The following is a 20,549-nucleotide window of genomic DNA, read 5'->3' as shown; positions in this document are numbered from 1 at the left end:
ACCATTTTATTTTTTTAATTTTTGCAAATTTTTGAATTTTTTCTATTTTTTTCTCTCTTATTGGATCAATTGAAATTTTATTAAGTTGTAATTTTAATATTAATTAATTAATTTATTATTAATTATATCTTTGAAATCTAAATTCATTAATTACATCTATATTTATATAAAAAATAATAAAATTTATTATTGTTTTTATTTTTAAATATTTCAAAAAAATTAGAAACTAAGCGCCTAATGACACAAAAGACCTAACTTTTAAATTTTTTTTTTTTACCTTATTCTTTTAATTATATCAAATTTATCCAGAATTTTTAACATTAGCTACAATTTTAACCTATTTATTAGCTTGAAATTAAAATGAAAATAAATAAAACTTACAAAACTATTTTAACAAGAAAAAATATATAAATTTCTATGTTTATCAATCAATTGCAACAATAGCAATGGATAGACTGCAAGTTGCAGCTATGTAATGCAATTATTATTTATAGATAAAAATATATATATAAGCTATATTATATTTTGTATATTTTACTCTATAAAAATATTAATATTTTTAATTATTTTTTGAATAAAATATCTTTAATTTTCTAACCATTAAAAAAATAATGTTTTTTTTTAAATTATTATGCTTATTAATATTCAAATATGTAAAAAAAAAATATTTTTTATGGTATATAGTTATATAAGATTTATATGTATATTTTCTTATTAAATCAATTAGAATTGTTATCAAGAAAATAAATTTGATTAAAATTAATAAAATAAAAAAAAAAGAAGAAGAAATGTTTAGAGATTTTTATTTACTTGGTCTAAAAGAATAATAAAATATCTAATAAATATATTATATTTACAATAAATGAAAATGTTCACATATATTATATTTAATTTCACTTCATATTCATTTTTCGTAATATGTAATTTATTAAAATATAAGATAAATTTATTTTATTAATAAAATATCAATTGATAATTTATAAATATAATTATCAGTGCATAACATGAGCATTTGACTAGTTTTTTTATAATAAAATTAAACTTTTTTTTTAAATGGAATAAAACTATAATAAATTATAATATAATTTAAAAATATAATAAAACTAAACCTTATCAGCTTGTATTTTATAATAAATTTAATGATAAATTATAATATAATTTTTAAAATTTTATTTAATTACTAAAATAATTATCTAAAATAAATGCTTTTATTTTAAATATTTTCTTATTTGTTATTGTTAAACTCAAACATGCTCTTCTTGCCAATTATATAATTCTTCCTTCTCAACAACAAAATAGTGTTGGAAATTAACTTTAAAATAAATTTTAAACATTTTAACTTTTAATTAAAAATAATAAAATAATAAAATAAAAATTTAAAACTACCCTATTAATAGTATATAAAACTTTTTATTTTTTAAAATTATAAAAAAATAATTAAAACATTTCATTAATTAGATAAATAATTGATAATTTAATTTTCGGTTTTAAATAATTAATAAATAGTTGATAATTTATTTTATCAATTAATTTTTTTATTATTTGATTGATAAATTTTATTATTATTATTTTTCATTTTTTTATAACTTTATGCATATAATTTTTAATACTATCGAACATAAATATTTAATATTTTTATATATAACAAATATAAAATATATTTATTATAAATTAATTTTACATATATATACATATACTTTTTAAATATAAAGTATAAATTAAAATATTACTTTATTAATTAAATAAAATTATAGAGACTATATTATAATTTAGTGTGAATTTTTTCAAATTGAATTTATTTCCTTAACTGAAAATATTTGGCTTAATCTCCAAGTTTTAATGTTTTGGCTAAACGAAAATTAATACAAACTTTTGGATTTTTTTCATGACAGTAAGTAGTTAGTTATTGAAATAAGGATAATATTTATTATTATTATTTTTAAATATTAGGATATATAAGTTTAAAGAGTATTTTAAAATACATATATAAGCATAACCGAGTATTACTTATGATTTAAAAAATTTACAATTTAGTTATTATATTATGAATTTATTAATTAATTTTTTATTTTAAATTGATATTTTAAAAAATTTAGTGGTTAGTTTATTCATTAATTTTCACAAAAATTTAAAGAGTTAATTAATGAGTTTTTTAAAATTATAAAAATTAAATAATAAAATATTTAATTATTAAAATAAAAAAATAAATAATAAATTTTTTTAAATTATTATAAACGTTTTAATATATTTTTAAAAATTAAGTAACTAATTAATAAAATTTTCAATATCATAAAAATTAATAGTAATGTTTCCTATAATTTATTAGCTTATATTTTCTTTAACTTATATATTTAACAAAATATTAAATTAGTTATGATTTTCTCTAATAATTAAGTTTGATCAATTTATAAGACAAACTAAACATCCTTTTAATGTGGCCATCTCTAATCTCTGGATTTGCCACTTGTAGTTCCGTTGCTAATTTGTGGAAAATATAGTATAATCAGCATGTGCCCCTTCTTACATAGTACCATCAGCAAGTGACCCTTTTTTCTCCTCCCACAATAATGGTGGCTTACTCCCTAGACTCAAATTTTAGCCCTAAAAGCCACTTCTCATCCCCTTCTTCCTCCTCCACTATTCCTTCTAAGTCTCATTTTTTGCTTTCTTCCTCCTCCCCTGTGCTGCCTTCCTTCTCAACTTTGATGGTGCTCCATGGTGGCTATCTTAACCCTTGGGCTTGTGGTCTCTTACAAGCAATCACCACATATTAAAAACTTTACAACTCAAATTTCTTTGATCGATCACTAGGGAGAGGCTTGACATTGAAGCATAGTAGATTCGCCAATCAGCTTTTCGTGCAGATTTTTGACAGGTTTTAAGGTTTTTATCATGGGTATTCTGCCATTTCATTAGTATTTAATGAAAGATTTAAAGTCTTTTAACAGATGCAACAACTAATCACCTTAATTTAAACTTTACTTAAATATAGAACAGGGACTAAATTGTTTTTATGGTAAATGTCAGGGAGTTGGCTATAATTTACCCATGTAAAAACACGCAAAAGGTTTGCATTTTACTTTTAGCAGATGTCCTAATCTTGGAGAACTTTCGGCTTTGGTTGTTTTATCTCAACACTCCTAAGACTGCCCCTAAAATTTACGTCGATTTACATTCATACCAAAGTGTTGCTCTTCTCTGCGCAAAACCCCTGGAGGGTAATCATGTAACTGGGTGCGAAATGGGCTTGCTATCTCAAAACCGTCACCATATTTCAGCTTCACGGTGCAACGGATTCTACTATCTTATCTGCTTTTTAGCTGTTGAAGGTTGAGAATTTTTGGGTCTTTTGAGTTTCTTCCTTGTTTTCTTTTCTCGATACATGAATTTGTTTTTTCTTGTGAGGAATTTTATCATTTCCAAGGGGCTTTTATGCTCAATTCTGCGAGGAAACTAGCAAAACTTAAGTACATAATGCCTTTCTTGATTTTTAGTAAGCTGCTTGATGGTTTTTTTAGTTCAATTTGGACAGTGTTATTGTTTTGAGAAGCCAAAAAGGATGGGCTTCTGTATATGTTATTCTTAATGAGCAATTCAATAGTGTTGTGCCAGAATTTAGTCGTTATTGATCAGAACCCACATAGGAATTCTTTATCTTCTCATGCTTCATCCAATTGTTTGCTCAAATTCAATAGAGCTAGGAGGGGATTTTGTGAGATAGTACCAAATGCAAGAAAGAATAACAAACGCCACTCAAAGAAAAGAAGTTGGTGGCAGAGGTTCTTTTTTGATGATGATGGCAATTGGCTTGGTTTAAAAGATGACGATATGCTCGAGGATGAGATGTTAGAAAGTTCAAGTGATGAAGAGTTGTCGGAGGAGCAGAAGTTTGAGGCATGGAAGAGGAGAGCTGAGGCCATTGTGGAGTTGAGGGAAGCACAAGAAGACATGTTGAATGAGGAGAGCAGAAGGTGGGAGGATTGGATTGTGGACGACACGAATAATAATTTGAATGGTTCTTGGTGGAGTCAAGAGTTTAATGGCAATGGAGCGGCAGAGGATGTGCGGTCTGATCCCAGTGACCTGGTTCCAGTGAAAGGGTTTGTTGAGTCGGTTAGAGATTTGGTCCTTGGTAGGGAAGAAGACGATTTGCTTTATGAAGACCGTGTCTTCAGATATGCCTCCTTAAATTCGGTATACATTTAACTATAGCTTCAAGTTACTATGCCTTGTGCCATCCTGATTTTGCTTGTTGAATGATTATGGTGTGTCTCTATGCAGTCTTTTCTGTAAAATGACTGTCAAATTATATATGTGCTTAGGTCTGTACAGCTTTTTGGTTCTTGAATTCTATTCGATCACATGCATTCTCACACATAGGCCTTTCACTAACCATTTAGTTCATAATGTATGGTCTGTGGATGCACTCAACCAACCTTCTGAGAAGCTAGTGTCAACATTGTGGTTTCGTGCAATGGCTTTAGTCATAATACTGGCTGTGGATGATAGTGCTATCTATCTTGCAAAGCTGACTTTGCAGCTCTCTAGCATAATACACAAATAATGGGCAAACGAAAAGATGAGTAGTCCTAGTTCTGTAAAGCAAATAGTATATGGTGATGGGATCTCCAGCTGACCAAGACTGTATTAGCACTAACGGTAGCAAAAGTTTTACTGACTAATTAGTTGAAATTAATGTGTTTTCATTTATAGCAATAAGTGAGCATGTTTGATATAAATGGAAGCATGTTCTTAGAGCACGTGTACTCTTCTACCCTAGTATGCTTTTAATGAACTCATTTTTCTGTGTGGCAGGATTCTGAATTGCATTGAGATTTTGAATAAACCAGAGGAATTTGTCGATGAAATACTACTGAGATTGAGTCTCTTGTGAATAGAATCAGATAAAATATTATTTGCACAACTTATGTTTGATGATGTCAAATGATCAAAGTTTATGGTGATTAAACTGTTTAAAATGGAGGAAATAAAAAGGAAAAAAAAGAAATTACAATGAACAGTGTCAAATACCTATATTATTGTTAGATTTGACTTTTCTTGAACCTTTCATTTGTCACTTGCCTTGTCACATGTAACTAGATATACTTGGTATTTTTTTAGGTCTCAATTATAAAAAAAAATGAAGGAAGAAAGAAACTCCAGTTAGTGCTGTTGCATGATGGGCCAGATAATGTAACATATGACTTCGTATTTTTTACTCTTTCATCCATACTTTTCAAACCTGATTTTTTTTTATTTAGTGCTGTGAATAATTTGGTTACTCATGCACATTTATTTTCATAAAAAAAAATGACTTGACACTCTAGACTTACCTTGTTACAGGCTAAATTTCTGGCAATATTAATATTTATTCCTTGGGCTTTGGACTTTGCTGTTCATGACTATGTTCTCATGCCCTTTCTTGACAGGTAATGGTTAAGACATCATGGCATTGCCTGAAGTGAAATCTCTTATCCTTCTATTTTCCACTGCATTGATATAAATACTATTTTTTTCTTCTGCTTTTCCCCCCCTGTCTGATGCGTCTAAAGTAATGCTTATGTTGAAAGCCAACATTGTAGCTTTTTACTGTTATCATTACAAAGAAAGATAGGGCAATGCTATTCTTTTTCAGTAAAACATTCTGAGATAAGAACATACAATGAATCAATCAATTAGCCTGAAAAAATGAGACTGAATGAAACCTGAGCAAGATTATTCTCTTGCAATCATGATAAAGGAACCATATTCTGACTTCAGATTCAAATAGAAATAGAATGGCATTCTCCTGGGAAAAGAGCACTATCTGAAGTTGCACACTACATAACAAAGTTAAGACTCTATTTTATTTTGAATCGTTTTCTTTGGTTACACTATTTATATAGTTTAAAGTTAAATCCTCATCTTGTACTGTTATTAGCAATGCATGTCCTATGTTGCTTTTATAAATAGTAATATTAGTTTAGGGTTTCTTTTTTCTTTATATTTTTTTTTGGCTTGCACATATTATTTTACTTTTATAAGTAGTATAGCGATGTGCTTATTTAGTTTAGGGTATCCTTATTTTCAAATTTTAGAATATTTTTATTTTGCTTAAAGTATATTAATTTTCAATAGCTAATTAAATTTAATCTTGCATTGTAATATTACCAAAATAACCATTGGTGATTTTGTTCTTCCCATTACTCTCTCCTTCCCATTTTTTATATTTATATACGTCATAATTTTTTCTTTCATACTAAAATAATGCAAAAAATTCAAAAATAATAGTAAAATATTACTTAGAAAATCACGTTTCTTCTCTTCGCATGTCCATTGTACTTAATAGGTTAAGCAATGCATAAGAATGTGTTTTGTTAGTTGTTTAGGTATTCAGGTAATGTGCTTCTAGGCTAATCAGCCAATTTGAACATAGTACATCATGCATCTTTGGAGAATGTGCATAGAACCTTGCAGTATGGTCATAGGTGATCTTTTGAATGCTAATTCTCTGATTTTTTATTTTTTATTTTTATTTTTTATCTTTATTAGCTAAAGTGAGCGTATCTCACCTGAGAATTGATTCTTTCTTCTAGTCATGAGTGCTCCTACAGCTGTGAATTTCTTATGAGGTCTAGTGACCTACGCAATGTACAGGTATGTGAAGACTGTTCCACTTGCAGCACAGATGCTTGATGTGAGAAGAAATCAAAAACTTGAAATGGTTAAGGAACTAAAAACGGAGAGTGCAAGATTGCGGCTTGAAGTAGAGATTGGCAAATCTCCACCTCTTTCTGATGATGAGATGTGGTGGGAGTTACGGCACAAAGCGTAAGAGTAGCATTATTTCTTTACTCACTTTTGCTGCTATTCTCTATTATGCTATCCTTTTACTTCTTTAAATTATTTGCATATTTGATAAATGACATTAAATGGTTGGAACCACTTGTACATATATAACATAAATGGTAATTTACTTTACTGAAGAGTAAGGAGCACTGTTCAACCCTCAGATATCCGTGCCACTTTTGTATAAGCATTCCTATAATGGCTCAAATTTTAAGATTAAAAAATTTGACCAAAGTTATAATTGTCCCATTTCGTATAAGAAGATTTCATTAAAAAAAGGGGTAAAATGAGCTGTATTTTATTGCTGGTTTCCTTTTGCTGATGTTTTTCATTAAAATTGTTTTTCATATGTAGAAACATGTTAATATGTTATACTTTCTTGGATGGCTGTACTATAGTGAACCATTGGCAAACCCACAGATAATGATGAAAACGGTATTTAAAATTTGACAAATTGTAAACATGTATTATGATAATAAAGGAGAATAGGAGTGTATAGAGGAATATGTTGTATAAGATGAATTGTATTGTAACTGATGGGATTCAGTTCAGAATTTAATGAAACAAAAATTACTTTCTCTTAATTCTCCCTATCGTCCCTTCTGTTCTCCTCTCTCTATCTTCTCCTATTTTCCCTCCCAGCTTCTCTTCTTTTCGTCCTTTCTTTCTCTTCTTCTGTAGATTTGGTGCTTTCATAACAACATGCACCATATTATTATGATGCATTTGAAAGAATGTTTTAAGAAATGTTTTACAATATTTTCATATGTGCTTTTTGCATGTTAAGAGGAATGTGTGACTGTGTGTCTGTTGCGAAGGGGCTGAATATCCATTTCTTTAGTACTGTTAGTTCATTAGGTAAACAATATCAAGCATAATATTTGGAAATGACAGGCAACAAAGAGCAACTGTTAACAGAATAGAGGATTTTTAAATGTAGTTTTCCATTCATTTAGATAGTGAGTATGCTTGTAATATTCTTTCTTTCTGTAATTTCATCACAATTTCAAGATACTACGTACTCTGCATGTGAAGCATATTGCTTCCCACCTCCTCCCTCCCAGCAAAAAAAATGTGAAAAAAGCGGAAACAAGGTGAAGCTGTGTGAGGTGAAGAATTTTCACAATTTTATTGGAAAATTACGCATTACATATAAATCCAGTTTTTTACTCTTGTTATAAACACAATACAGTTTGTTATGCATATTTGTTATTCATAAATACTACATCTTTAGTCAGCTTTCAATATGCCCTTTCTCATGGAGCATTCTCTAGGGAGATTGGGAAGGTGCTACTCTTATTGGCTTCTCGTTTTTCTCTGCAACAGGTTGGAGCTACGGGATGAGTGGAGATTAGAAAATCGTAGAGCATTTGCCAACATATGGTCAGATATGGTATTCGGGATCTCGTTGTTCATTCTTTTATGGTTCAATCAGAGTAAAGTGAGTTACAAACCACTCTCTTTGCATAATTCCTGTAGATATGAATTTAAAGGCTTTATATAATATTTTGAAGCACATGATCCTTGCTATGGTTTAGGTGATTAATGAGAGTAGTGGGGTACAGGTGGCCTCTATCCGAAGACCCTCCCATGGTTAAGTTAGTAGTGATTCTTTAGCAGTGTTAGAGAGAGAGAGAGAGAGAGAGAGAGAGAGAGAGGAAGAGAGAGTGATGTGGAACACAATAAAACATTCCAAGGGACGAGGAACAACTCTTAATTTGTAATAGTTCTCAATCTCAATTGTCAAATTATCAATAAGGTAGAGTTGGCCTCTATCCAAGACCTTCCCATGGTTAATCAGTATAATGTGATTCTTTATTAGTGTTACAGATAATTAGGAAGAGAGGGTGATGCAGAACACAGAAGAACACTCAAAGTAACGAGAAACAATTATTGCGTGCCTAACTCACCCCAAAAGCTAGTCTGAGGGATGAGTGCTTATGGCTCAAGGGCACGTTACCTTTCCAACACACCCCTCACGCCCAGTAAAAAGTTTATTGGTACGTGGTGTGTGACATATTTATGGGAAGTCCAATATCAGATGAGAGGTTCTGATACTATGTTAAATCGGGTCAGGCCTAATTTACCTAGGAGTGCCTACCTTTTTTCCAACTGACTCACCTAGGAGTGCCTACCTTTTTCCAAACTGATGTGCGTGGTGCGTGATATATTTATGGGAGGCCCAACATTAAATGGGAGGCTCTAACACCATGTTAAATCGGTTCAAGCCTAACTCATCTAGGAGTGCCTACTTTTTTCCAAACTAATGTAAAATTCAACATATTGAATTTTTGTTACTTCTCAATATCAATTGTCAAATTATCAATAAAACTCTCATATAACATTTCCTAGATGATTCGGGTATTTATAGTATAATAATTAGCCTTGTTAGTACTAGGATTAGAAATCCTAAACAAGAATACTTGGCAACACTAATTAGGAATTCTAAACAAACCTCCTGAATAAAAGTTGCTTCTTAAATAATAATCAGAATTCGTGAACTTCATGCTACTAAAAAAAATTAATCAAAGACAATAATTTGACAACTAAAATTAAATAAAAGTAATTCCTAAATTGAATCTTCCTTGACTGCATCAGAAAGTCTGTTTTGGCATTGAGGTCATACTTGCATAACCAGAACATGTAAAATCTTCTCATATTAATTGGTTTGGATCAACAAATTCAAGATAATTCTTTTCTCAATAGAAGCTACAGCAGTCCAAACAGACCCTAAAAGGAGAGAATTTGAAGTTACTTGAATAGCATTATTAAATATAAGTGTGGAGGAAGGAATTGCTGATAAAATTATCCTGCCGATAATTCCCAAGTTCAATATTCTCCACTAGATGTAGAGCCCTTGCTAGGGAATTCAATTACAATGGAACGAATTCTCAATTCACAACCCAAGTATACTTCTATGAGAGAGAGAGAGAGAAACCTTCTCCTATTGCACCTAAAGAGCTGAAAGCTAAGCAATTTTGGAACTGCATTCTACAGTTACTTGTATTCACATCATAGATAGTGGGATGATTACTACCCCGCTACTGCTTTTTTGAGAAGAGCAAATGGCCGGTTCCATTCAAATCAAAGTGAAAAAGCCAAAAATCAAAAACCAAATTGCATTAAAATTTTAAAACTGAATTGAACCGAATTACAAAACAACTAAATCAAATTGAACTAAAATAAATCGGTTTGATTCAAATTATTGATCCATTTTATTCTCATTTTTCCTATCCTTACTTTCATCTCGACCACATAGATGCATTTAATTCAATACCTAAAACACAATCAATGAGGCAATCATCAATTCAAAATACACCATCCAATCTATCCTTATATATGTTGGAAGGGAATCTGAGTTTGAATTCACATCGGGCTCTTTTTGGAAAAAATCAGGATGTCAACCAGGAAATCATACAGTGGCATCGATAGTTAAGACCTCCATCATTCTTTGTTTTAGAAAAACTGACATCCATCATTCTTTGTTTTAGAGAAACTTTATTCTGATTTATTTTCCAAGACTCAACGTGAATCTTTAGTTTGTGATGCTTTTGAGTATGCTAAATATACAAGAACCTCTTATCGCTCCAGTAACAGTAGGAGTACGATCCCTTTTGTGACCATCCATTCTGATATTTGGGGACTACTCAAACGGTCTCATTGTTTAGTAATCGTTGGTTTGTTACTTTCATTGATTGTTGTATTCGCATGACTTGAGTTTATTTGAAAAAGGCAAAGTGAAGTGTGATGTGATTTCTTGCTTTCAATCTTTTCACAAGATGATTTGTACTCAATTTGATACTAAGATAAAAGTTTTGAGAACTGATAATGGTACACAGTACATGGATAGTCGTTTTTCTGCTTATCTGGAGTCTAATGGGATACTACATCAAACTAGTTGTCCTTACACTAGTGCCCAAAATGGTGTTGCTGAAAGAAAAAATACACCTGTTGGAAGTAGTCCGATCTCTTCTTTTCACTATGAACCTTCCAAAAACCTATTGAGGATATGCAGTCTTAACCGCAGCTTATCTTATTAATAGAATGTCTCTTAAAGCTCTTACTTTTGAAATATCTTTAGAGGTACTATAAGGGAAAAATGCTTATATTGTTCTACCAAAGGTATTTGGATGCACGTGTTTTGTTCATACTAGAACAGGTGGGAAGCTTGATCTGAGAGCTATTAAATGTGTGTTTGTTGGGCACTATCCCACACAGTAGGGTTACAAGTGTTACCACCCTTCATTTAGAAAATACTTTGTCAATATGGATATTATATTTAGAGAGACTAAACCTTACTTCAGTACTATCCCATCACCTCTTCAGGGGAAGACAATGAGAGAGAAGAGATGATTCCTTATCCTATAACTCTAGAACATTTTACTCTAGAGGAGACTACTATATAGGGGATGACTATTGTTGATTAAGAGACTATTATACAGGGGAGACTATTGGTGACCAAATTGGGCGTTTGGATAAATCAGATTTAAGGAGATACTCAAGAAGAGACAAAACACAAGCAAAAAAAGCCATTATGCAGCTTACTCAGTGTCATGAATCTTCCTCTTCCTCTTCCTCTTCTCTCTTATGATTCTTTGTCTCCATCCTATAGAGCCTTTGCCTTGTCTATTTTCTTTGTGTCTATTCCACAGGATTGGAAGTAAGCTCTTACAGATCCTAAATAGAAGGGAACAATGATTGAAGAGATAAAAGCACTGGCCAAAAATAAGACTTGAGAGCTTGTCACTCTCCCACCTGGAAAGAAACTTGTTGGCTGCACATGGGTGTTTACCGTGAAACACAAAGCAGATGGATCAATTGAATGATTCAAGGCTAGACTAGTGGCCAAGAGATACACTCAAACCTATGGGGTGGATTATCAGGAGACATTTGCTCCTACCAAAATGAACTCAATCAGAGTATTGCTATCTTGCGCTGTCAACCTTGACTGGGATCTACAATAATTTGATGTGAAAAATGCATCCCTCCATGGAGACTTGGAGGAGGAAGTGTATATGGAAATCTCTCATGGATTTGCTGATGAAAAAATACAAGGAAAGGTGTGCAGGCTAAAGAAGACTTTATATGGGTTGAAGCAGTCACCTAGAGCTTGGTTTGATCAATTTAGTAGAGCTATGATTTTCTTTGGCTATCAATAGAGCAATGTTAACCATACTCTATTTATCAGACATCACAAAGGTAAAATTATTCTTCTTATAGTCTATGTTGATAACATAGTAATGACAAGGGATGACACTGAAGAGATGACTTGACTGAAAAAACTTTTGGCTCAGGAGTTTGAAATTAAAGATCTAGGAAAACTGCAATATTTTCTAGGAATCGAGGTTGCCAGGTCAGAGAAGGGAATCTTTATTTCTCAGAGAAAATACATTCTGGATCTTTTAGAAAAAACTGGTACATTAGGTTGCAAATCAGCATAAACTCCCATTGAGAGCAATCACAAGCTACAAGCAGGGATTGGTGAATCAGTGGATATGGGCAGATATCAGAGGTTGGTAGGCAAACTGATTTATCTTTCGCATACTTGACCAGACATAGCATATGTAGTCAGCTTAGTCGGTTAGTTTATGCATGATCCTCGTGAGTCTCACATATAAGCTATTTTTTGCATTTTTTGATACTTGAAGTCTGCTCTTGGAAAAGGTCTCCTATTCTCTAAACATGGTCATCTTCGCATACATTAATTCACAAATATAGATTGCTGGATCCTTTGATGATAGAAAGTCGACTAGTGGGTACTGTACACTTGTGAGAGGAAACCTTGTCATTTATGAGAGGAAGCCTTGTTACTTGGAGCAGCAAAAAGCAAAGTATTGTTACTCGATCAAGTGCTAGGGCAAAATATAGAGCAATGGCGCAAAATGTTTATGAACTCATATGGTTGTAGAGATTGTTGGAGGAATTGAAACTATTGGAGAGGAACAAACTCTTCTTATACTGTGACAACAAAGCTGCCATCAATATAGCTCACAATCCGGTTCAACATGACCGAATGAAGCATATAGAGATTGATCGACATTTCATTAAAGAGAAGTTAATAAATAGCACTTCATTAAAGAGAAGTTAATAAATGATGTCTTAAGGTTAGATTATCTGACTTCCAATCAACAGCTAGCTAATGTGTTTACCAAAGGGCTCAGCAACAAGACCTATCATATTTTGGTTTGCAAGTTAGACATGTGTGATATTTATGCATCAACTTAAGGGAGAGTGTTGACCAACGTAGAAGGTTCCTAATTAGAAGGATTCAAATCTTTGGGATCCTATTAGGCTTGATTTAAGGGATTTTATTCTTACTATAAATATTCCTAATTTAGGTTGATTTTTTATGTATAAATACTCAAACCTTGTAAAGATCAATTCAATTGGAATAGAATAAAAAATTTCTCCCAAAATTTTTCATATATAAATGAATTTTAGTTTATTATGTAAGTGTATCCGAGTATCTGAGTACCCATGTCTGAATCAGATCCATATCCCCATATCTTCTATTAAGGAAATTCGTGAATATGAGTCCGACACACGAATATGATCCGTATCCGACACCCATATCCGAGCCCAAGTAACATAGAATATAATAAGTTAATTTTAATATGAGTTTATAAAAGGAAGAGCCATAGTTGAAGAGAAGAGTAGCAGAGAGGAAAAGATAGTGGCTAGGATCTTTGTTTGTGGTTGGTAATGTTTACGTTGTATAGGTTGATTTTAGAATCTCAAAATGAATGGCTATGATTAAAAAGTTTAAAATTGAAGAGAAGAGAAAAAAAATATATAGTTGGGGAAGAGGAAATGCAAGTCTTTACCATTATGCTATAGAGTAACTATATAACATGTTCATACGCAAAGGCACAATATATCGCCTTGTTTTTTTCGAAAATTCCAACTAAAGACTGAACCAAACCAACAAAACTAATTTTTAATTCAAAGCTGAACCAAACCGAATTATCTAATAGACTGAACTAAAATTTTAAATCAGTTTGGTTTGGTCGGTTATTTCGGTTATCCCTACCATTTTTTTCCTAAAATGGTTCTTATTCCAATTTGATCGGGTTGGATCTGCTCATCATGAGTGACCACAACTGACTGATAGTATTTAGGAAACCTTTTTGTATTTGGTTTGGCCTTGGTGGATTCCCAATTAAAGAGAAAAACAACATCAAGAGAGATGTGGGTCCTGTGGGAAGCTTTGCTGCTATATCAATCTAGTTATAGGAATCATTATGAACATTTACTGATTGGGACTTGACCTCTAGTTACCTCTCAAGTCGATCAGAACTTAATTAGTGTAAATTGGTTAGGAATCTATTCAAGTAGCTGATGGAAGAGTTGGCATAACATTATTGGTTACACATGTATCACTAACCATTGTCAAACTTTTTGTTTTGCTTTATTTTTGCTCTTGTTTTAATATTATCTATCTTAATGTTGAGCAAAAAATTTTCAGCTTTTTAAGCAAAAAATGAAACCATTTATAGTTAGCTTATCAATGAGCATAACTTGCAAATTTATACCTTATGGATAATGGGTAGACCAAATCCATTCTTAAACAGGGTTCAAATTTTGGAAAAATCTATCAACTAAGATTATATTTTCTCTGTTACAAATAGATTGCATTTGTTTAGGCGTTAATCTAGTAGTTTCCTATCTTTATCTTATCTTAATAGTTTGTTATGAGATTTCTATTATGAGTTTTCTATCTAATTATTGCATGTATTGGACTTCTACTCTAATTAGAAGTAGTATGATTGTGTGCATCTCCACTATATGAGGATTTTATTTTTATTTGATAAAACAAACAAATAAATTACAAAGACAGTTGAGATTTAGTACTCTTATTAATGAATTTGAGGTGGTAAGAGCTCCCTGCCAATGAGCTGTGTTCCTATCTATTGTCCTGTGACGAGATCCGACTCAAGTCTATAATAGCTTGGTATCAAATCGTTCGTCAGAGGTGATCCAACAATATTAGAAGAGAAGCTGAATTTTTTCATGTAATGATTCGATGCAAGTTTGAATGACTTAGTTTGACAAATTTCTGAACTAATTGGAACCTTCAATGGGGGGCGAACCAGAAGCAAGACAGAACGAGTAATGGAGAGCAAAATTTTGGTCAACAAGCTATTGAGAGAATAGAAATACATGTGGTGTCCCAATATGCCAAGTTCAACTTCCCCTCCTGTGATCACACAAATGGCCCATTGTTATCGTACATTCCCTGATCTATGAGAGTGGAGGTAGTAAATCATGCTTTAAAAGAATGTGATTTGGTTTCGAGTCCAGATGCAATCACGACAACCACAGACATGCATGAGAGAGTATTATGATAAAGAGCATAAAGTTATGGCCTTTGAACTAGGTCCCTGGGTTTGGGAAGTATTAGTCAGTTGATAAGGCTATTCTAAATCTAAAATTACATAGGAGTCTATCAATTATTTTCAGACTGCATATTCTACCTTTGAGCTAGGATAAGCTCTTTTTCCAAGAGGAGAATGATATTATGGATAATAAAAAAACCAAATCCATTCTTAAACAAAGTTCAAATTTTGAAGAAATCTATTAACTAAGTTTATATTTTATGTGCAACAAATAGGTTGCATTTGTCTGGGCATTGATCTAGTAGTTTCCTATCTCTATCTTTTCTTAATAGTTTATTATTAGATTTCGATTATCATATCTTTGGAGTTCCCTATCTAATGATTGCTTGAATTAGACTTCTAGACTTATTAGGGGTACTATGATTGTATAAACTTTCTTGTAAAAAGGGTTTGTTTAATTCAATAAAACAAGCATATAAATTATGAAAACAATTGAGATTTAATATTCTCTCTTTAACGAGTTTGAAGTGTTAAGAGCTCTCTTCAATGAGCTCCTTTCCTATCCATTATCACGTGATTAGATCTGTTACCTGGGACCATAACATATACTCAACTAAACTACTGAAGCTGCTGTCTGATGTCATGGACCTGATGCAAAGAAAATTTGTATAGCTAGTGAATATATTCCTAGTCTCATACATATTTAAACACCTGTTTTGTCTTATGATAAAATTATAATTATCTTGAACCCTGCATTCAAGTTTTGTATTTTATTAACCATCATCTTTCCCTTTCTCTTGCCTCACTCTTGCAGGTAGCTTTGCTGAAATTTACTGGATATAAGATACTTAATAATGTTTCAGACACCGGGAAGGCATTTCTTATTATACTTATTACAGACATTTTTTTAGGGTAATATTTTCTGAGCTTTACTGTTGCTTTCCATTAGCGTGGTTGGCTTGAATGGAAGTTGTATAAAATGATTTAAAACATTTAATGGCCTGATGATAGAAATTACACTGAATGTGGAGTCTGTAATTTCGCCCCTTCCACTTTGTAAATTTATTTTTCTTTTGCAAAGCCCTACTAGAACATTATTTCCCTTTCATTGCATAGTGTTTGTCTATTATGATGTTGCAGAAGAATAAAACAGGAAAACAGTGTATATCAATAAGATTCCTCATAAGTATATAGACTGACATTTGTTGCAGGAATATTTTATTGGAAAAGAAAAAGAAAATATTCATACTTATGTTTACAACTTTCAATTTTTTGTTTCTATAGTGATTTTTTTTAAAAAAAAATTGCATGCTCGCAGGTATCATTCTGAATCTGGTTGGCAAACCTTGATGGAGATAATTGTTGAACACTATGGGCTTGAAGTTGATCAATCTGCTATTACTATTTTTATCTGCCTGGTTCCAGTTGTTATTGATGCATGCGTCAAGCTTTGGGTATGCTCTACACTCAATTTATCTTGTCCAGAAAATAAATGTGGCTTGTTTTCTACCTTGTTGCTTTGCAAGACAGAAGTTGATGTAGGTTATGGAAATTTACTTACCTGGTTCTCTAAGATGCATTTTATTCTTATTTTGTACTCTTTGATCTTTAGACTTGACTAATATTAGTATATGAAAAGTTGGTTAACATAAGTTATAAAACTAATGTTGCTTCCTGGAAATACTGAAGTGGGGATGATTCTTTTATGAATTTTAAGATGAAGGCAAAGGAGAAAGTGAATGAAATTATAACCTCCAACAGAAGAATCCTTATAAATTGTAATGTCAATTATCGATCAACATGATAATGACTCTGTTGGGATGGCCCAGGATGAGCTATGGAATCAAGAAATTGGAAAACCAAAATTTAAAATTATGAGAACTGAGCCGAAATATGAATAAAATCGAATTGAAATGAACTGAAAATTTTCAGTGCAGTTCTATTCAATCCACCGATTTCTCAATACAACAGAATCTTTCTCAACATTTACATAACAAATTTCAACATATATCTTTCTTATTCTCTATGGTGTGCTTTCCAATCACAAGATTTCAGTTCTCAAACAACCAAAACAGAAACAAGCTGAACACTATAGAAGTTAAATTGAGACGCAACAACACAAAAAAAGTGAAACCATGATCAAGGGTCGAGATCTCCATAGTGTCCTTTACATGGAGCCATAATCTATTGCAAGCAGAGAAAAGGCCAACTGTTTGAAGTTGCTAGATGAGACAATATGAAAACTGTCAGCTGTGAGGCTAATAGGGAATGGACTTTGGAGAGGAACTATGACTGGTGCAAATGCAACAATCTGCGATAGAGTCGTCATGTTGACTAGTGACTACTCCACTTGTGATGGAGGGCTGCTGTGAAAGGAATTGAGAGGAGAGTCTTCAACGAGGAAAGGCAAAGGGAGAAGAAAGGAAACAAGGGAGAGGGCAGATGTGAAGGAAAAAAGAAAAGGGCGGGGAGGTAAGAACTACTGAAAAATCAAACTGGTTTTATAGTTTGGTCTTTCACTGAATTAACCGGACTGGACCACAAAACTGAAAAATTTTAAAATCACTAACCAAACTGAATCACTGAATAGTTGAATTGCAAACCGAGTGAAATAGGTTCTGTTTGTTTTTCAGTTAAGCCCGATTAGTGCTCACACCTAGGGATGATTATTTTTCTTTTTTTTTTTTGGAGGGGGGAGAGGGAAGGGTATAAGAGTGGATATAGATTTAAAAAGGGGCAATAGTTTCCTTGTTTGGGCATGAGCAAAAGGTTGTGAACATAGGATAACGATGGATTAGTTATCCCCTTAATCCATTTTGTGTTTCCTTCAAAACTGAGAGCAAAATGTTATTTCTTCGTCCTTATTAATAATAAATTTTGCTTAAGACTACTTATCCTTGATATAATAGAAAATTCTCCAAAATTTTCATCGTACTGTTAGCAAACCTATTGCCAGCATTTTTTACTTGTATCTACGCTCTGTTCCTCTTTTAATTTTCGCCATTCCTCATCATTAACATTGGCAGATCCCTGGGAGGCTGCCATGAACACCACATATCATTATCTCTTCAGAAAATAAAATAAATTGTACTTGAGGAAATAAGCACAACATATCATTAAACCTTTGGAAATAAAATAATTCGACTAATGGATTGCCCCCCACCCCAAGCAACCAAAACCCAAAAAAAGAAAAAAATTAAGACATTGTTGACTTCCTAGTAAATATTATATGCCTCTACGTTTCATTTGGGAACTCACTGTTTTGATAATCCTCCAACAGGGATTAGCTCTTGACTGTTGAATGATGAATGCAGCATTGCTTATGGTTGAAGTGCTATGATGTATTTTTATCTTCCATACTTTCTTTTCTTTGGAGTTGGGAACATTTTTGTTTTATGCTATGAAAATTTGTTGCTTTTTTTGGACACTTTCTGGGGAGGATATATGAATAATTAATGATAGGGGAGGATATATGAATAATTAATGATCTTTTTTTATTGTATGTTACTGAACATACTTTGATAAGCTGCTGCTTGTCATTGGATGCTTAAAAGTTCTTTCTTATTCTCTCGAAGCAAACATAAGTAACTGCCTCTTTTCCCCATCTCCAGTTTAAGGCATGTTCTTTCCTTTCTAATCCAATAAAAATTCCTGAACATAGTGTAAACTAAAATCTAAGTGTGCAAATAATCCCGAGTAATCAAATCCTAAATATTTGCATACAGATGTATATCTTGTTTTGGACTAGGGAAATATGTGACACATGCATAAAAGATGGAGCAGGGCGAATCATCCATTTAAAAACATGGGTCTTGAATTACTGGTGATTCTATTTGTTTTCAGCCATGTATTCATATCAATGGAAATTGTCATTCATAAGATTATAAAATGATGTATCATTAGAATCAGCAGTTTGTGCTGCTTGTGAAATAAATTGACCAAAAGTCTTAGTAACCAACCTTCAGTTGGTGCTTTTTCAACTAACCAGTGAAGAAGCTCTCACATGATATAGCGGTCTCATTCTATCATAGTTGTTTGTCGATCCTGATTTGTTGTGATTTTGTTTGTGTTTGTGTCGCAGCTATTTAAATTCCTTCCAAGATTATCTCCCAGGGTGTCGAACATCTTCCGCGAAATGGAGCGTCACTAGTGAGATTTTTTTTCCCTTCTTTTTTTTCTATTTGTTGTTCATCATCAAAATAAATACCAGTTAGATGGTTATTATTGCTAATGAAAATCATCATCATCATCATTATTATTGCCACTACAACTACAAATCTTGTATGTTCATGATTACATGCTGTGTGGTGGTGACTGATCAGATATCCATCATTTCCAGGATTTTGTTTCCTGCCCTTTCTTACTCTGTTTAGTAAGCTATAATTCATTAATTTGGTTAGAAGAATATGTTTTTTCTTTTTTCTTTTATAAAATTTTTATTCAATAAAAAAGCTTTATGTAATTTTATTCTTTTTTTTTTTTTATTTTTTTTCTGAGTGAACTTGATCAATGAATTGAAGTCAATCTTCTAAGTTGAAATTTGATGTCAATAACCAAAGGTATGGCCAATGCTTACCAATCTAATGAGAGTGCTACAAAAATGCTCAGTTTAGTCATCATGGTGAAGGCTGAAGTATGAGAGTATCGTCTGGTTCCTATCCTCTGGGCAATGGGAACCAAGTGAAAGGGACGAGCTGGTAGTAGAAATAATTACGGAAGGGACGAGCTGGCAGTAGAAATAATAATAAAATTAAAAATGGAGCACCCTACTTAAGGCCTGTGCCTAACCCTAGCCAAAGCCCATTTTTATATAGCATTCAGAGTTGTAAACTCAAAACTTCATATCAAGATTTGTTTTCTTGTTTATTTTAAATACACAGCCAATTAAACTAACTTGATATTTCAAATATTTATATGTATCTCTTAATCCACAATATTATTATAAACTTTATAGAAAAGTGTTCAAACAATATAATGCATAATTAAGAATTTCTTTGAATATGTACTAATATTTTTAATAATTATGAAATATTAATTATACTTTTTTTTTTTTGAAATGGTAATTATACATTAAACATATTAATAAACTTTATATAAATATGCATTAATAAAGTTAAAAAATAATCATTTTTCATTCATAAAATTTATTTAATCCACTGATTACAGCTGCAATTAAGTCAAAGCGAGGCAACTCTAATTAATAATTTATGTGGGGTCCATCCTGGACTAATTTCTCAACACCCTGGTTAAACAATACGTGATGTAATTCTTTTATTTATTTATTTATTTACCCCATAAATATTGGTTTTTATTAGAATATAGAAATTGCAATTCAATTTCGATGAAGTTACTGCCAAAATTCAAAAGTAGTGTTTAAATTTTAAA

At 31.8% G+C, this 20,549-nt stretch overlaps 1 protein-coding gene across 3 annotated transcripts; it reads left to right on the top strand.

The window, feature by feature from the left end:
• Positions 1-2,534: 2,534 nt before the first annotated feature.
• Positions 2,535-19,432, top strand: LOC110615660 (chloroplast envelope membrane protein). 3 transcript variants are annotated; one of them, XM_043956632.1, is made up of 9 exons: positions 2,535-2,883; positions 3,028-4,194; positions 5,122-5,193; positions 5,344-5,429; positions 6,637-6,810; positions 8,155-8,269; positions 15,979-16,076; positions 16,483-16,618; positions 19,246-19,432. In XM_043956632.1, the coding sequence occupies exons 2-9, from the start codon at positions 3,574-3,576 to the stop codon at positions 19,312-19,314; spliced, it is 1,371 nt and encodes a 456-aa protein (XP_043812567.1). In that variant the 5' UTR covers positions 2,535-2,883; positions 3,028-3,573; the 3' UTR covers positions 19,315-19,432. The 3 variants fall into 3 exon arrangements, with proteins under 3 accessions (XP_043812567.1, XP_021613349.1, XP_021613350.1); XM_021757657.2 differs by having other exon boundaries at positions 2,535-4,194; XM_021757658.2 differs by lacking the exon at positions 5,122-5,193 and having other exon boundaries at positions 2,540-4,194.
• Positions 19,433-20,549: the final 1,117 nt, after the last annotated feature.

Source organism: Manihot esculenta, chromosome 5, assembly GCF_001659605.2.
Source record: "Manihot esculenta cultivar AM560-2 chromosome 5, M.esculenta_v8, whole genome shotgun sequence".
NCBI lineage: Eukaryota > Viridiplantae > Streptophyta > Magnoliopsida > Malpighiales > Euphorbiaceae > Manihot > Manihot esculenta.
Note: the sequence above shows the minus strand (reverse complement) of the source record. Positions and strands in the feature narration are given on the sequence as shown.

Coding starts and splice junctions, on each gene's coding strand:
- LOC110615660 (XM_043956632.1), top strand. CDS start 3,574: ATGTTATTCTTAATGAGCAATTCAATAGTGTTGTGCCAGAATTTAGTC. Junction 4,195..5,121: donor GATATGCCTCCTTAAATTCG/GTATACATTTAA, acceptor GTATTTTTTTAG/GTCTCAATTATAAAAAAAAA. Junction 6,811..8,154: donor TGGGAGTTACGGCACAAAGC/GTAAGAGTAGCA, acceptor TCTCTGCAACAG/GTTGGAGCTACGGGATGAGT.